The sequence below is a fragment of the Epinephelus moara genome, chromosome 1 (assembly GCF_006386435.1).
Source record: "Epinephelus moara isolate mb chromosome 1, YSFRI_EMoa_1.0, whole genome shotgun sequence".
NCBI lineage: Eukaryota > Metazoa > Chordata > Actinopteri > Perciformes > Serranidae > Epinephelus > Epinephelus moara.
The window spans coordinates 39,877,747-39,896,558 of record NC_065506.1 but is presented as its reverse complement, the minus strand read 5'-3'; the positions used below and the strand labels follow the sequence as shown (position 1 = coordinate 39,896,558).

General features: G+C 40.2%; 1 protein-coding gene across 7 annotated transcripts in view; it reads left to right on the top strand.

Annotated features, from left to right (window-relative positions):
• The first annotated feature begins 1,098 nt into the window (after positions 1 to 1,098).
• The window catches only part of pacsin3 (protein kinase C and casein kinase substrate in neurons 3), a 44,740-nt gene continuing 27,026 nt past the window's right edge, over positions 1,099 to 18,812 (top strand). Inside the window, exons 1-4 of one of the 7 annotated variants that reach the window (XM_050047203.1) lie at positions 1,099 to 1,494; positions 3,240 to 3,365; positions 7,570 to 7,635; positions 17,142 to 17,187. In XM_050047203.1, the coding sequence (XP_049903160.1) occupies positions 3,258 to 3,365; positions 7,570 to 7,635; positions 17,142 to 17,187 (220 nt within the window). In that variant the 5' untranslated portion in view covers positions 1,099 to 1,494; positions 3,240 to 3,257. Of the gene's footprint in view, positions 1,495 to 3,239; positions 3,371 to 7,569; positions 7,636 to 17,141; positions 17,188 to 18,812 lie in introns of those variants that run through there. The other 6 variants (XM_050047214.1, XM_050047250.1, XM_050047233.1 and 3 more) reach the window with 6 other exon arrangements.

Below are 18,812 nucleotides of genomic sequence, written 5' to 3'. Positions count from 1 at the left end.
TTTAATAATAGCAACCATATTATTTTTGGTTTGGAGAAATAGGAACGTTGTAAAGCTTAATTTTTACAACTGACATGATGCATCGAAAATATATTTTTAATCATCTACCATTAATCATGATTTAAAGTAGGCTGTGTTTAGAGGTAAAAGGAGATTATAAGGATTTTTTATTTTAATTTTTTTATTTTTAGTTTGCACATCTAAATATTGACAAGTAATAATTTTAGCTATACTTTGGAGTATTATTTTAAAAACATTTTTATTATATATCTACTTTTAATAATAATGTGAACTACACTATTTTTTTTTGGAGGTTTATTTTTTAACTAATTTTAATTTTTAAGTTTAATTTTTACAATTTACAAACTAATTTACAGGCATACAGTACTTTAATGATAATGCAAACTATACTATTTTTGGTTTAGAGGTAAAGGAACATTGAGAAGTTTATTTTTTTACAATTCAAAAATTAATTTACAGACACACGACATAATGCACTGAAAACGAACTTTTTTTTTAATCATCTACCATTAATAATTTAAAGTATGCTATGTTTAAAGATAAAGGGATTATATATATATATTTTTTTTTTTTTACAGGTAAATTTATTTTTTATTTTGCACATGTAAATATTCACTAAACTAATTTTAGCTAGACTTTGGAGGATTATTTTTAAAACATATTTTATATATCTACTCTTAATAATAATGCAAACTGTACTATTTTTGGTTTGAAGGTAGAGGGAAATATTCATTTATTTATTTATTTATTTTACAATTAACATGCCAAGTCATCTTACAAGCATAACATAAACTGACTTGGAAAATAAATGTAGGATTAAATATCAACTAATGAAAATATTTTTAACTATTCTATGCTTAGAGATAAAGGTCCATTAAATTTATTTTTTTTCTCTAAAAAAAATATTTGAATTTGTATTTATGTATTCATTTACTCTATCAGATACAGTAATGCTCAAGTGAGGAGTTTTTTTTGTTGTTCTTTGTTTACAGTTCCGGTTTTTCCGACGGTCCTGTAAGGCACCATAGAGCCGTGCACAGACAGTGAAGGGTTAAACAGTGTAATAGGATGAATGGATATTGTGGTGAGCAGCATCTGATTACACGGAGACGCCAGTAGGCATCGGAGGGGGGAAGACACTCAATTATCTACCAGCCGAAGCTGCTCCTCAGTCCGCTCCGGAGCACAAACACTTTTTATCTCCATACTTCACCGAGGAACTTTACTTTATTACACCGAGCAGAAACACCGAGGCGACGGGTATCTGGAGGTGAATGTGTCGCAGCTTCTCACGGTATAAATGGCTGAGAGGGACCGACGTGTGACTGCGGAGTAAACTTGCAACATGTCGCAGTCGGTGCTGGAGGCTTGAAGAGGACTAACCGCCGTGTTTTAACGAGGACACTCGTCAGGAGAGGCGGTCAGAGCGGGGAGGAGAGTGGCTGCTGCTCGGAGGTGGGAGCCAAACAACAGGTAGGAGACCTCACCTGTGTGCAGCAGCACATGTTGACACCCTTTGGTCACATAATCCTGTTTAACGCCTATATTTATATATTACTGTGGACGTAACGTCGGTACTTTACCCACTGTACCGTGTTTTAAACACCGAGGATCAATAACTGTCATATTCTGACAGTTGGTAACTAAGCTAGCGTTAGCTTGTGGCTAAAAGTACTTAGAGTGGTGGAAAGTAACTGAGTATTTTTACTTAAAAGTACTTACTTGAGTAGAGTTTTTAGGTACTTATTGCCCACTTTACTTGAGTATTTAAATTTCCCGCCAACTTACTGTATACTTTAACTTACTTTATATTACTACTCCATTACTGCTAATGATGTAGCTTAATGTTTTAGATTAAAACTGTATTGATCCCCAAAGGGAAAAACAAACACTACTCAGCAGATAAAAGTATGTAATGTGATTTAAATTATCTCCTTACCAGCTTCAAGTACTGTACTGAAGTACAGTTTTGAGATACTTGTAGCCTACTTTACTTGAGTATTTAAAACGTCCTCTAACTAACTTAATATTCCTACACCATTACTGACTAATGATGTAGCTTAATGTTTTAGATCAATACTTTATTGATCCCCTGGGGGAAACCAAACACTACTCAGCAGATAAAAGTATATCATGTGATTTAAATGATCTCCTTACCAGCTTCACCATTAAAGTGATGTACACATTAATGCATCAATAGTTTTATTCCAATAATATAATATACATTATTGTGAAATAATGTATTCTGCAAAATAAGTACTTTTACTTTTGGTATTTTAAGTATATTTTGATGCTGATACAAAGTAAACATTTTAATGTAGGACTTTTACTTGTAACAGAGTATTTCTACACTTGTGGAGTTGTAAAGATTAGGGATGCACGATATCACATTTTTTGCCGATATCTGATGTGCCGATGTATAACAGCATATTTGGTTGATAACTGATACCAATATTGATAAATTCGCTTTTTTCCTTATCTGATTTTAGTGATCATCAAGTCTCTTCTGTAGTGGAGTTAACATCATATTATGCACGGGTGTGGCGGCATGGTGGTTCAATGGTTAGCATTGTTGCCTCATAGCAAGAGTGTTCCTGGTTCGAACCTGGGGTGCAGACGTGGAGTTTGCATGTTCTGCCCATGTCAGCGTGGGTTTTCTCCAGGTACTCCAGCTTCCTCCCACAGTCCAAAGACATGCAGGTTAATTGGTGACTCTAAATTGGCCATTGTGATATGTGTCAGCCCTGTGATAGTCTGGTGACCTGTCCAGGGTGTACCCTGCCTCTCGCCCAGTGTCAGCTGGGATAGGCTCCAGCACATCCGGGACCCCTAACATTATAAATGGTTACGGAAAATGAATGAATGAATGAATGAATGAATGAATGAATGAATGAATATGCATGCATGCTCGTGATGGCCCAGCAGCAGATGGAGACATAAAATACAATACTTTCCAATGTATGCATGTATTCATTCCATCATTGTGCAAAATAAGAAAAAGCATGTTGGCCGATACTGATGACGTGCCGATATTATTGTGCATCCCTACTGAAGCTCAAAGTACTTCCTCTACCTCTGGTGCTTTGCCAGATTCTTGTCAGCTCATTTGATTTTGGCATGTTGATTACACTTCTTCTGTTTTTATGTAATAGTAAAACATTGGCTTCAAAGGTAGCCCTCAATGATTTGTATTTATTCATTCATTCATTTGGATTTAGAGTCACCAGTTAACCTGCATGTCTTTGGACTGTGGGAGGAAGCCGGAGTACCCGGAGAAAACCCATTCGAGGAGAACATGCAAATTCGAACACCTACCCTGGATCCGAGCCAGCAACCCTCTTACTGTGAGGTGACAGTGCTAACCTATCTATTTATCTGATATGTTAAAGTCATACTATTATCAAAATGCGACACAGACGTGACACAGATACAGGAAATGACTTTAAAATGAGCAATCTAAGTTAATTAATGGTCTCTGATTATGATGTTAGCTTTAAAGGTGTGGCTGCTAGCTTAGCATAGGTCGCTGCTCAAGTCTGTACAGAGTAGACTGCTATTAACTTTCTGTTATCCAAATACATAAATAATAGAAACATCAATATTCAAATTTTGCGCATAGAAGGAATAAAAAAGTATACAGAATGTACAGTTTTTAAAGTATTTTTTGTTAAGTTGAGGGCAGAAAAATTACAAAACAAACTGGCTGAGGCACAGCCCCTGCATATCGTTGTTATTTGGCTGAATATAGTCACTTAAATTGTCGGTTTGTCGCAGGGTACCGTTGAGCTTACAGTCAAGCTGTTTGTTTTTTTGCATAATTGCAAATAAACGCAGTTAATGCAAAGGTTATTAAAATGCGTGGGAATGAGTTGGGGGATAATTATTTGTGGGTGTGACACTTCGAGTAACCTTTCTCTATCACTCATGTCAATCAATTTATATTAGATATAAAAACACATATGTGTGGCTTGCGGTCTGTTGGCTGGTAGAAATCACATGGGGGAGTTTTGGGAGTCCTTGGCAAGCAGCAGTATTATAGTAGAGTCCATGGAGGGGCGGGGCAGGCAGGCTGAAACTTTCCCCCAGCTTCAGGCTTCAGATCCTGCCAAGCAAGTGGAATTTCATGCAAACATGAAATATGTCAACGCAGAATGTGAACTCCCACCCAGTCTGACAGCTGTCCTCTGGTTGGCTAAGGTATCTGCTCATGCTTTTAACTTTAATTTAACCTTGAGAAAGTGACACCAGACGTCAAAAACTGAAGAGTGTCAATAAAACTGGCTTTTGCTTTTGTCAGATCAACTGTCTCAAAGATATTCAGCATACTATAATGTAAAGGAAAAGCACCAAATCCTCACATTTAAGAAGCTGTAACCATCATTTGGCATTTTTGCTTGAAAAACAATTTAAAAGATTTAACGAAGTAGTTGCAGATTTAATTTGTTAATCAACCAATTGTTCCAGCTCTATTTTTAATAAACCTGCAGTCAGGATCTTTTTGTTAAAGCTGTATTTAGTCAGAGAATGTGAATCCTTTTGTGTTGCATTTTAAACAGCGAGGCTTCATGCACTCACAGTGGAGTCAAATGTGAACAGCAGGTGAAGCAGGTTCTGGGTTAATCTTTGCAACGTGCAACAGATTGTGCCAAGCCAGCCCCAGCCAGCATCCCAAGGTTTTCAAGCTGCAGCGCTTTTTGCAGAGCTAGGGAAGCTGGTGTGGAGGCGTGTTCCGGCCCAACATGGCCTCAGTGATGTGGTCCTGGTTAAAAATGAGCTGGGAGAACAGCTGTGTGTGTGGGAACAGGGCTGAGTTGTCCTTTTTTCTTTCAGTCTGCTGTACTCCGCCTCTCTGTTTGTGATCTGCTTTCGGTTTGCCTTCTGTCCTCGCCTCTTCCAGGGAGCTGTCACATGGTTTGTTGTCAGAGCCTCGGGCTGTCAGACGTTACAAGAATGAGATCATCACATGAGTGGGAGTGTGAAATGTTGAATAGCCTAATTGCTTAAAAGATCTGATTCAAAACTTAAAGTTCAAATGTCGCTGCATGTTTTACAACAGTACAGATACCTTCAATAATGTGATACTCAAGAAGACAAAAAAATTAAAGTTAGCAGAATTACGTTATGAAACATGATTCCTGATTTTCAGCAGGTTGATGCAGCAATATAATGAATCACCATCAGTCACAAAACTGCATTACTGCTGTGAACGAGGCATTAACATGAAGGATGTTGCTCTGCTTTTGGTTTTCTTTGAACAGGCCTGTCTTCATGCCACGCTCTCACTGTTTCTCTAATATCTAACCTCGTGTCATGAAGCAGCTTGTATGTGGTTTGGCATTATTTGATGTTCATTACTAACCAATTGAATTTATTGTTTGTGTTCAAAGTGAAAAGGGTTGGGCTCTCGGCTCTTGGCACTGGTGCGTGAAACATTCAAAAGTGAAACTGGTGTCAAATTTGAGCAGTTATCCAATCATCACAATGGGTCAGACTCAGATGAGCAGTCTTGGTTTACCAGGAGGTTGAGGCACTGTTCAGCTCTCACCTGGGTTTTAAGTTAAAGGGAAACGTCAGTATTTTTCAACCTGGACTCTGTTTTCCCACGTTTTTGTGTCTTTTTTGAAATTGGTCCAGTATTGAGAGAGACTGCTGTGGCCACATCGAAAAAAGGCTGCAGCGTAATCTCTACAGGCAACTGTGCACTGTCAATTTACGTCCATTAAAGGTCCTTGTTTTTGCCATTGACAGGCTCAAATTGTTAGATGCGTCTCAAACATTACAGAAAAGACCCTGCCGAGAACCTCTTACCTCTCACTGGTCTGTTTTTTATTGTGACCAAGTCTCGCTAAAGGAGAAGTATCATTCTGAAATCTCACAAGAGGTGACTTGTTGCAGGAAAAACAACAGTGGAAACATTATTGAGAGCTGGAGAAAGGAATGCTGGGAAGAGTTTGCTTTTGATTTCACAACGAGGCGAGGTGACATGCAACTACATGCAATGCGCCGTTCTGCAACCTTATAAAAATCTGCTGGTTCACACCAATGCAACTAGATGAGATGGTGTATCATCTCTATGCAACAACTCTCTGTACCTCCGTTCTGATTTACAGCTTTTCAGGCTTTTTCTGTGGCTGAATATAATTTGTAGCTTCTTAAAATATGAATGAGGATAGTGATAGTGACATACTGGCCACAGTTGCATTTGTAGTAGTGATGAAACAGCAACAAGAACATCAGGTGGACTGTATTCATAATAAAAACGCCACAATAATGTAAGTAAGCAGCGCCAATGAGTTAGTCAATGAGAATGTGCGTGCGTGGGGGAGCATAAGCACATACAGCGAGCAGCAGCAGCGACCCACCATCCGACACCGCCACACTGTGAGGACGACAACAGTGCTCAGAGTGCTCAGTAGGTACGGAGCACCTGCCGCAGCAAGCTAACACACCGTCTGTGGTCATTTGGACTTGACCATCGAACTTCACTACAAGCTGACTGGCTGTATAAACAGGTGACATGCCTTATGTTCTAAAACCAGCCACCGGTGATTTGACCAGCTGAGTTGTAGGTGACACCATCAGCTGGCTTGAGTCGAGCTCAGACTGGCCAGTTCACACAGCTGCAACTTTTCTCTGCAACGTTCTAAAACGGTTTTGTTTTGTCGCAAATCTTTGGTCTGGACTTGGCTTTAGTGTTATCGGAAAAAAATTTAGTGTCATGGCTGAATATTTAGCTGATTTTGTCAGTTTGGAAAAGTCTGCAAGATTTCAGAAGAAGACTTTTCCTTTAGGAAGACTTGGACACAAAACAGACTGGCTCAGTGAAGGGTAAAGAAAATCTTTTATTTCTGAGTCTGTCAGTGGCAAAAACAAGCACTTCTAATGGACGGTGCACAATTGCCCATTGGGATTAAATTGCAGCCTGTTTGCAGGACCAGTTTCAAAAACTGTTGTCTACATGAGTAACTCAGACACAAAACATGGGAAATTAGGGTCCAGGATCAAAAAATGCCAAAGTTTCGCTTCCAGTGGAATTTTTAATCCTTTAAATATAACTTGAATGTCTAAAAAAAAAGGCCTTTTGTTATTGTAGTTTAAATCTAAATGATATGATGTTTCACTTTATGTGATCAAAAGTACTTTAAAGTGATTTGTAGTTAATCAGCTCATGGAAAAATCACTGGTGCGGTCTCTTTTAAAGCCTGACACTCCCTTCCCAACTCATTGCCCAGGCAGGTAATTTTAGAGGTGTGAGCTAACTGCTCTGACCTCCTCTTATAGGGGGCCGCTGGTCCACTGGCTGTTTCATTATTCGTCCACTACAGGCTCCATGTGTGGCATTTCACCACGACACCCAGAATGTGCCACCTTCCATCCAACACCGAGCCATATAACGGGCAGCTCGTCCAGCCCCATCAAAACACTGCTGGGATCTAACTGCATGCTGCTCTGCTGTCTAACAAACTTCTCTGTGTGTTTTCCCTTTGCTGTTGCATCTGCTCCCAACGGACCTTCCTCTCTCCGTCTGTCCCTTTTTTTGTCTCTCAGGCCCGTGGAGACAAAGACTGTCTTCTGTTTGGACATCTGTCCGTCTCTGTTTTCGTCTCTGATAAGGTAAGTTCTGCTGTCACTCTGGGCCTGCCTGCCTGCGTTGTTTTGAGCCTGTGCAACATGTGGTTTGTGTGCTGTTGCTGTTTGTAATCATGCTAACTATGCTCCTAACACCAGTGCTGGAAAATAACTAAGTACATTTACCACTTCGTATGAGTATTTTGATTTGATCCTATGTTATACTTCTACTGCACTGTATTTTAGAGTTTAAATATTTAGATATTTTTCTCAGTCACCACTGAATGTTGACACCGAAAGTTTCCTGAGTAAGGATGCCTATTTAACATCATCACAACCTGCTTGAAGGTGGTCGGGTACACCTTAATCCGACTCCAGAAATATAGTCCATCATGTACATTTTTAAATTGGTAATGGAAACTCAAATCAACATTGACTCCGCAAGGCCGAAAGAAGAAGAAGAAACAAACTTATGATACACAAATTTATTTTCTGTTTTTGGACTTTTCTCACATTTTGTGCTTTTTTAATATAAAATCTTAATCATAAATCTGAAAGTAACTGGTAGCTAAAGCTGTTAATTAAATGTAGTGGAGTAAAAAGTACAATACTGGCCCATGACATTTAGTGGAGTAGAAGTATAAAGTAGCAGAAAATGGAAACACCCAAGCACCATAAGTACAAGTACCTTTGAATTTTCACTTAAGTACAGTACTTGAGTAAAAGTACTCCACATTTCATCACTGGTTTATGGTGACACCCACACAGCTGTTTAAGCCTGCTACTTTCTACAGCTACTTTTAGTCTTTTCAGTATTTTGATTTGCTGAGTAAGTCGATGGTATCTTTGCAGCCTCACAGATGATATCTCTTGAGTTTATATTTTGAAATGTGATTGAGCCTGACCAGATACTTATCAGATCAGCCCATGAAGTAAGAGGATTTTCTAACTTTTCACATGACTTGCCACTTGACACAAAATGTCTGAACATTGTAAAAAACAGTTTAAAATCATTGTTAAAGATATAATATAATGCACTACCTATTGTATTTCTCTTCTCATATTTACTTTGACACACATTTGGGTGTAAAGTTTAAGAAACAGAACAGCTGCAGTGTTCTTCTGGTCTGAAAATCAGAGGCAAAAGCAGTGACACCTTGGGGAGTTTTGTGCTGTGAGAGAAGTTCATGTCTGAGTGACTAAGAGTCAGTCACCTGTTGTCCTTTAAATGACATCTTTCCCAAGCCACAAACATTATCACATGCTGTTGTCTTTAATGTTGTTTGATTGGACTAATTTCAATCCAGTTGTACTGTGACAAATCAAAATGTCGTGTGGTTCTTTTGTGACCTTTATATTTCTAAATTAACTTCAATTTAGTGAAAGGAATAATTAGAAATGTGGAAAATATTTTTGCTTTCTTGCTGCGTTCCATTTACATCAGAAGTCAGAGGTCAGACCTGGGAATGGTGTCACACCTGAGTTGACCACATTCCACGACAACAAGTCAGAAAACCAAGATTTTTTTTTTTTTTTTTTTTTGCAATACCAGTCCCAGCCAGGCTGGCCATTGTTAGCAATACCAGTTGATAAGAAGGTGTTTCGCTGCATTTTGTGCTAGGGCTGCCACGATTAGTCGACTAATCGATGACTAATCGACTATTAAAATAATCGGTGACTATTTTAGTAGTCGACTAATCGGTTTAATCAAAATTCTCTTCTAACAGCTTCTTATGTTCAGATATTGGCAGCTTTACACACTCTCCCATGACAGTGAACTAAAACCCTTTGGCGTGAATATGAAAGAAGACATTAGATGACGTAATTTTGGGGTTTGGACGAGACAGGCCGACATTTTTCAATATTTTAACACATTTTTCGATGAAATGATTAGTCGACTAATCGAAGAAATAATCGACAGATTAGTCGACAATGAAAATAATCGTTCGTGGCAGCACTATTTTGTGCATGAGAACACCAAAGCAACGTGCACGTACAGAAGTTGGACGAGATTGTGTGTATGACTGTTTTAATGAGACATAAATAAGACAAAAGTGCTAAGAAGCAGCAAGTTAATACAGCTGGATCTTACCCTTTCTCCAAGCTTCTCTCAGTACTGTCTCCTTGGTTGTGAACTCCTGGAAGTTTATAATAATAGGCCTCGGAGGGGCTTTGGGTTGGGGTTTGTTTGCCAGGGAACGATGAGAGTTTCTCAACAAACTGTGGTACCGAATTTCCTTCCTCTCCCACTGCCACTCCAAAGATGCGTATATTGTTTCTTCTGGACAGCGACTCAAGGTCCGTTAGTTTCTGCTGCAGGACTCTTTGCTGCTCCAGGCAGGTGCAGAGCGCCTTGGTCGCCTCCGCCGCCCATCCCTCCACCTGTTCCACACGGGTTTCCCCTTCTCCAACTCAGTCAGTCAGACTCTGCATCTCTGTGGCAAGGTTGTCGAGTTTGCCATTGATTTCTTGTCCCAAGTTATTAATTTCTTGTGTAAGGCGTTCATTGTCTCCCTTGAGATCAGTTTTTAGCTCCTTTATCGCCTTAATTACATCTTCAGGGTCAGTGCTCGTTCCGGGGCTCCTGTGACCTTCAGCGGCTTCACTACGGGTGCTAGCTAGATCTGCTTTGGTGTTGCTAGCTTTTGCTGCCGAGGCACTTTTATCTTGAGGTCTCAGCATTTTTTCTTCTTTTCTTTGGCCTTTAGTGTTTCTTCTCCCACTCATTTACCCATTTCACTAATAAAATTCAAGTTTTCGAGTTATTTGGTGGGTGAACTGCGATTAACCCGGGAGCGCGGTTTCATCATGCGTCTAACTACTCCATCGGCAAACTGGAAGTTCCCTGCAGGACTCTTTTTTTTTAGTCTGGAAGCTTGTCAACATTCACGGACAGCAGTTGAGACCACTGAGAATTCGAAGTGTTAATGGATTACTTTTTATTCCATCCTCTGGCTTTTAAAGTGTGCAAACAGAAACATACCTTTATATTGTTCTTCGATTTAGTAGTGAGTATATTTGCGTGTGGTTGCATTGCTGTATTTGACAGCAGTCTGACAATATTTACTAATGACATTTTTGTCTGGAACGTGTTGCTGTTACAGGATATGAAGCTGCTGAAGGATTTCTTTCTTCTTACATTCTCATAAGCCATTTTTACACTGCCTGCTCAAGGTGGGAAATTTGTGCTGTTATTCTGCCTTGTTGGTCTTTATATAAGGCAAAATCGCAGAATGAGGGGACAGAGTTGTCTCTCCTTAAGGCTGCTGGTGGAGGTACTAACAGTGCCAAATTCACATCTGTGTAAAAGGGACAGCTGGCAGAAAAGGATGGGTCTGATGTTTTGATAAGATGTGCAATAATGTACGCAACCCACCGTAGGGAGACTTAAAAAGCAGCTAGAAGCAGTTAGCAGCTAATCGAACAGCAGCTGAAAATGTCCACAAATTGGGGAGACAATGAGGTCCGGGGGTTTCTTATCCTCTGAGCAGAGGACGAGCTCAGCTGCCATATAACAGGGGCAGTAAGTTATTGTCATTACTGTGTGCTGTTGTTATTGTTTAGAGAGCGTTGCCCACATGTACTGTATGTTGTTTGTCACACTAGAGGTCGATGCTGTTGTGTTACATGTCATGCCTGCGTCATGATGCTGGCATGCTGTCTAAAATCACACACTGGGTTGGCATGATGGTGCAGTTGTTTGGTTCTGTGTAAAAAAACATAGACAACATAAAGAGGGGACTTTGTAGACGCCCTATAGCACAATCTCTGTGTGAAAAGTGTGATAGTCTTCACTCCTCACTCAGCATGTGTGTGCTAACTTGGCAGTTGTGACGACACCGGGGCCAGAGGAGCAGTGAGAATCAAGTCCTCCTGTTGGCATTTTAATTCAGCTTCAGTTACAGCCGAGCCACACACTGTGTGGTGGGTTGTAACATGGAAACAAGGCTAATAAAACAGCTTGAGGACAAGTTAATCCAAGAAGTGATTCACTGCAAAACACTACATTTACAAACTTCTGACTTACCTCTGTTGTTTTTCAAGCGGCAGATTGTCGAAACAAAGCAGGGTGGCTTTCACAGTAACCCATAATGTGCTTTATTTTTGCCAGCAGCAATCATTTTGTGATCATTGTGAGCATGGTTATCATTTTCTTTCTTTACACAGTGAGTCTTTCATTTGGGACAGCAGCGCTCTGGCACACAGCTGTTTCCCAGGCTCTGATATACAGCCAGCTGCTGGCAGAGAAACAGCAGCTGGAGCAAAAAAGTCTCTCAAAAGGCATTTCTGTTTATAGATGTTTGAAGCCTCCAGGCCCTGATGGTTACCTACTGTACATACTCTCACATACTCTGCTGGAATGTAGACATAGTAGAGCAGCTTACAGACTAAAACTCATACAGGCCTCCACATGCTTCATATGTAGAGCATATAGACACAGCCTGGCTGCAGGGAAACTGTTGGTGTACATTAATCAGATTAATGACTGCGAGTTTTTCCAGTGGAGCTTATGAGGTCTGGACCTGCCTCTCTATCCGTCACTCCCTCCTCCTCATCCCTCCCTCAGCTGGTCTCTCCCCTCCTCCTCCTCCTATTCACTGGCCTGACCCATTTCTCTATAAACCAACAACCAGAATCTCTTTCTGTCTCCCATGACTCTCTGCTACCATCACCCACCTCTTTGGCACGCCTGTATTGGATCCAGATATCTCTGTATTGTGTATTTAAGATCTGCTGTGCAGGAACTGTTGGTTACTGTGTGTAAACAAGACATTCAAACTTGGCCCCTCCTTCTTACACTGCTTATGAATACTGCAAACTACTGTACTTTTAATGGATAAGACGATACTTAAGCAAGCTGGCTAAGCCAACCACTGGCACCTACCTGCCCATCAGAAAACAGGCCAACTCGTAGCTCTTCATCCTCATCCTCACCTTCAGTACCCGCCAGCAAAAGTGAAAGTAAAAGCCAACCCTGTTTTTACTCTCATTTTGGAACAAGCTTTGTCCGCTTAACATTTCGTCTCGTTATATTTGTGTAGTTTCGGTGCTTCGTCCGCATTTTTCATAGCTTCCTCTTGGATGTGTGCTGCTGCCAGTCTTGCACTTGGTCACTACCTTTGTGTAAAGTCCCAACCTCACCTGTGTGTGGGCTGGAGTACCATTTACAGTTGAACTTACACCAGCACTGGTTGGTTCTGGTTCCTGGAATTTGGTACCCAATGGTACTTTTTTTGGTACTTTACTTTTTCTGTAACAACAAAAATTTTAGTTTTGAACAAGCTGCAGGGATGATATAGTAGTTTAAACCCAATTCTGCTCCTCTGCTTTAGTCTCATCACACATAGAGCATAGATCTTCTGTCTCTGTCTGTTTGTATGTGTGTGTGTGTGTATGTGTGGATATGTGTCTGCTCATCTAGCAGTGATACTGGCTATTACTAAAATAATCTAGAAAAAGAAAAGTACACCCTACGGAAAGCCAATGGAGCTCCGCTGTAGTCCTCTGGGGTTGGGAGAGCTTTGCAGCACTTCTGCCTCTTATCTAAACCCAGCATCCTCATCCGGATGAGCTCTTGGGTACCACCCCTCCTCCACTGTGATTGAATGTTTGGTTAAAAAGTGACAGTGATAAGCACCTGCAGCGTTTTACCCAAAGGTGAATATTTTTCAAGGCTCGGTGACAAGTAAAAAAAAAACTGCAAGTGGCAAATGTGCATTGCTCAGCTGGCATTTATATCATGGTTTAAATACGTGGTACTCCCAGGGGAAAAAAAAGTGAGCAAAGCCGTTGTGTCGGTGACTTGCTATTCCCTGCAGTTGGCTTGTCAATAGTGCGCAATATTGCAGTTATCAGAGCAGCCCTCCCCAACCCTCCCCTGCAAGAAGCATCTCGAACACTGCAAAATGCAGAAAATAAAAAAATACAGAGGGCAGAGTCTCTGCAGATAATTACATGGCGACACACTTCTAGTGGATCATTAATGATGATTGAGAGAGATTACTGTTGTATGAGTCTATACATTGCTTTTTAGAATACCTTTATTGACATGACTGACAGAGTTTCATCTCTCTGATCCTCTTTATGCTCATGGACTGTAAAGTAAGTTTAAACTAAGACATAAAAGTGAAGTAAATCACACTGTGCTTTGATTGGGAAATGACTGAATCAGCTTTTGATTTTTTTGTTTATTGTTATTTATCTGACAGTAGCATCCACCCAGCCAATGGTGTTGTACTGGGAACAGAAACAAGTGGTTTTTGATGTGGTAGTTTGGATGACAGATCTGTAGCTATACCACTGATTTGCAACCATAAAGGCCTTTAAAAGATGTCCTAAATCCACAAAATGGTTTTAAGTTGTGTTGCAAGTAGAGCCCTAAAGCAAAAACACACAAGGCAGACCATAACGATTTAAGAAAAACTGCACTGATAATCTTGGATTCAGCTTGGATTTACAGCAGTTGTGAATAGGTTCACACAGAAACCCAGAGTCATGACATCAAAACTTCAGTAGAATATAAACTGCTAATAGTGTACTCCCAGTAAAGCTTTTTGAGATTCCCTGACTTTTCATCTCATGCCATCATGAGGTCAAAATTCTCTTGTTGGCTGACATGGAAGCTGTGGTAGCATTTGTGGAGTGGTTCATTTCAATGACAGATATAAGGCAGATTTAAGAATTGTTGTTTCAATAAGTAAAGTTTTGTAAGTCAGCTCATACAGGTGCTTATCGCCATTTTCATAGCACAGTCTCGCCACATTTTTTGGCCAAGACAGATGATTTTGTCTGCATTTAATCCCACTATTAAAACTCTGATTGGCTGAGTTGTTGTTTCCAACCAGGCCCTGCAAAATGTTGGAGATATGAGGAACAATCAGAGGTCTTGAACCAGGCTAAATGTCAGACAAAAGATTGGGCAGTCTTTAAAAATACAGACCTACAAGCTAAAGTGACTGGTGAGACAGCCCTGCCTCAGTACTGTACACCAGCACAAAGAGAAGTAGAGGTGTAGAATTCCCTTGTTAATGTCATTTGATAGCTGAGTCATTTATTTGGCTGCATTCGTATTTTGTACACACTTCTCCTTCATTGATGTGAGCTCGACAAACCAGCTCCATGTGTCCTTTTAATCTGTTTCTGTGATACAGAAACCACATCAGAAGATGCTTGTGTGTTGTTGTGCTATCAAACCTCCTCCTCCTCTTCCTCACTGCCCCGCTGTGTCTCTTCAGCTCGTAAACTTCCGTCTCTATTTCACATTACTTTTCCACACAGAGGTGGCGAGCAACACTTGGCTCATCCCTCACGGAGTTTGTGTTCTCCTGCACGTCCCTCGTCACAAGGTCTACTCTCTTATTCCTCTCGTCTTTCAGCGTTCCTTCCAACACTTTCACCCTCTTTCAACGGTCCTCCTGTTCTCTGTCGCTCAGGCCTGACAGTCTGCTGCCCAGCTTTGGATTGAGGACCAACCTGTAGTTTTTGGACGCTTTTAGATGGTTAAGGGACTAAATGGAAATGAAACCAGGGGCTGTATTGACGCAAACATTCCTGAGACAAAAGCAGAACTGATGATGAAGTTTTAAGTGATTCCTGAGGTCATAGAAGCCCCGTCATAAGTTGTAACAGAAATACAGGGCAAATAAAACAGCTTGTGGGCTCGAGTCACTATTTTAAGTGACAGTTTTTCTCTATAATTCAAACACTACGGTGTGTATATGTCTGGAGGAGAGAGATGATTTATAACCTGGGTGCTTGAAAACCTGGAGAGCAGATGTGTAAAGGAAAAGTTTGATATTTTGGGAAATTCACCTATTCACCTTCTTGATGAGAGGTAGAGAAGTTTGAATATGCTTTCAAGTTTGTATGGCACTTATGGATCCGCTGCCAACAGCCAGTTAGCTTAGCTTAGCAAAAAGATTGGAAACAGGGGGAAAAGGCTAGTCTGGCTCTGTCCAAAAGTAATAATATCCACATTCCAGCTCATGGAAAGCTCACGAAATAACATCTTATATCTCATTTGGTCAATCCGTGCCAAAGCAGAGGTGTACAAACGTTATGTAAGACACCATATCTTGCCAAAGCCAAGAAATAGTTTGTGACATAATCCCCCACAAAATGGCAAATTCTCTTTTTTACACTTTGGTTTTTGTACAAATTAAACAAACAAGATATGACATGTTAATTAATGAGCTTTCAAGGTACTGGTAGGTGGATTTTGTTACCTTTGGATGGTTTCCCCATATTTCTTGTCTCTATGCTTTAACCTAAGTGAGCTGGCTGCTGGCAGTAGCTTCATGCTTAGCGTACAGACACGAGCCTGGTATCAGTCTTCTTATTTAACTCTTGGCAAGAAAGTGTAAGTTTATTTCCCAGAATGTCAAACTCATCCTTAAACTGGACATCTCAATCCTCGCTACTTGCTGCCAAATCTGCATTTCGCCTCTAAAATGACAAGTCAGTGAATTATGTTTAACATTCATCAAGATGTTGCTGCGGTGTGTTTTACAGCTCAATAAAAGGGAGCAGCAGCAGTGTTACGTTACTTGGTCATTTTGTAATTTATTAAGTACTCAGCAAATTATGAGTTGTGTTTTTACTGTCATAAACTAAGGGTATTTGGATGGCTTGTTAATAACTTTATTTTATTATGACTGTATATTGTGAAGTGGAAAAAAAGTGGTTTCGTGTTCTGTTGAATCTGCAGTATTTTCAACATCTTGATAAAACTTTGGCCTCTTCTAAATGTGAGTCCTAGAAATAGGGTAGAGGATGAGAGACAGACAGCATTTATCTGAAACCTCCTTAATGACAAACCAGCAAAACTAACAGGCATATGGATTGTTTAAAAATGAAAGAATGAAAGAGTAGACACTTTTTTATTACCATCCAAGTTCATGTGTGAGTTTCTAGAAATGGCAGCCTGTCCTTAACAGATCCATCATCTTCAGATCCTCTCTCACATGATAATTGATCACCTTTAGATCATCACATTGGCTCTTATGTCTTGTACAAACTCTCCTTTCCCCTCTCTGCACTCTGACCATACTGCCTAGAGCTCCAGGAGGTCCTTGACCTCCAGGATGGTCTAAGGCCTGGGGTGGCGTATGCGTGTCCATGTAGACTGTGGGTGGTTAAGCAGAGGGGATTGAACCCAAGTTCATGATCAGTGTTTGTGGAATGTAAACACACAGAAAAGCTCACACACAGAGCCATGGGAGAGATGATGGGGGTCTCATGGACACAAACCAAACAGCACTTTTAACTAACCGTCTGACCTTCTACCTCCTCTTAGGGCCCATGGAGGAAATAATAACAAAATATTAGTGATTAATATCGGTATTTCCAGGGACCGAGACCACCTCCCTATCCCTAGTTTAAGTATTCAGTACCAGTTGAGTCATGCCAGTCCAGTGAACTGTGGCGGGTACACTCAGACTGAAACTATACACGTCACAGTTTATGGGACTGTCGTGACTCAAGACAGTTGATACCCTATAACCAGCTCTTTATGTGCTTAACGATAAATCATAATTTCATTGTCTTTGCAGTATGAACATGCGCAGTCAACATACGCAGAAGACTACCAGAGACAAGGTGAATAGAAAAAATAATTTTATTTACACCGGTCCAAAAAAGTGCAGAATGTGGTATATTTTCCATTTAGAGTAAATCTCAGAAGGCTTTGAGCCACACTGGTGGGTACTGAAATGATTTGTCATGAAATCAAAAATGTTTTATTTTGGTGTCATTTTTGGTCGTGCTGCGTCTGTCCCGTAGGATCTGTCTTTGAGTGCGTTCCGAATTGCATACTTTTTCTTTTTACTTTTAGTACGTCCTGCAGCTCCCCTTAAAAAGTACATACTGTTGCATGCAGTATGCACACAATCGGGACATACTACTTTCTCATAACATTACGCCCTTAATTTTGAAGCTCTTGCTTTTATATCCATTACCTTGTCGATAAAACAAACGCCAATCACTGGATGTAGTAGGACCGGATCGGATGTAGTAGAACATCCTGGTATTTTTGGCATACTGCATTTGACATACTATGTATTGGGACATACTAAATCTTTTTCTGGCGCACTATATAGTGTGAGTGTGACACTCACACAGGAACAGGGACTTCATGGTGCATTCAAGTGCACCTTGTAAACTCACTAATCTACTGGTATACTTGAATGGCCATGAAGATGCCTTTGTTGAAATATGAAGGCCTACATCTGTCATTACTTTCTTGTTTTTTATTGCAGCATTTTTAAGAATTAGATGCTAAAATCATAACAATAACATATTACTTTCTGCATAGGCAGATTTTAAAAGTTGTATATAAAAAAATGTTCTCAGCAAAATCCACGATATTCTTGAACAACAGGTGCTCAGGTACCTTTTTCCAGTTGTTTTACTGCTGCATTTTTATTAATTAATCACTAAAGTCATACCCAATATGCATACACTTTGGCAAGTAGAATATGCATGTGCAAAATATTGTATTTCTTTATTCAGTCGATATAGGCTATTCAGTGTTTGGGATGTTAGCAGTGTACCTGTTAAAGCAGAAAGACCTGTATAGCTGTTTATTTGTCATAGTCATATCGGCATCAATTGAACAACATTATTGCACATCTTAGATTTTCCTCACATCGTGCAACCGTAGTGTACAACGTTATAACTAAATTCAGGCAGAAACTAGACCTGGTGTTAGTACCATGAGAGAGGTGGCTCGGTGCTGTTATAGTTTGTCTTGACTTGTACATCTGCATGTCTTCTGTACATCTGCATGTCTTCTGTACAGTGAGTTTTTAGCTGAGGCAGCATTGGTGTTGTCATTACGAACATATTAGAAATACTAGAATAAATACTGTTGTTTTTAATGAACAGGCCCCAGCTCTTGTAATGCAGTGCTGTTGGTGTTTGAATGTCGTCGACCATCACAGTAGTTTGTTGTGAAATTGTTGCTGAGTTTTCTGGTTTGTATAAAGCAAGTTGTTGTGAACGGTAGCTCTCTGTTGACTTTTATGCTGCTTATTTCTTTTGTCAGCGTCTGCACACCTCCACCAGGTACGGAGGTAATACAAGTGTAAGCAGCCAAACCTACTTGCTTTCAATGAGCCGCACCCAGATACTCACACAAACACACACACACACTGCTGTCCTGTAGGATATAGCAGCAGTAATTAGCGATCCATAGCGAAGTCAGTTTTCTCATTCTCACTCAT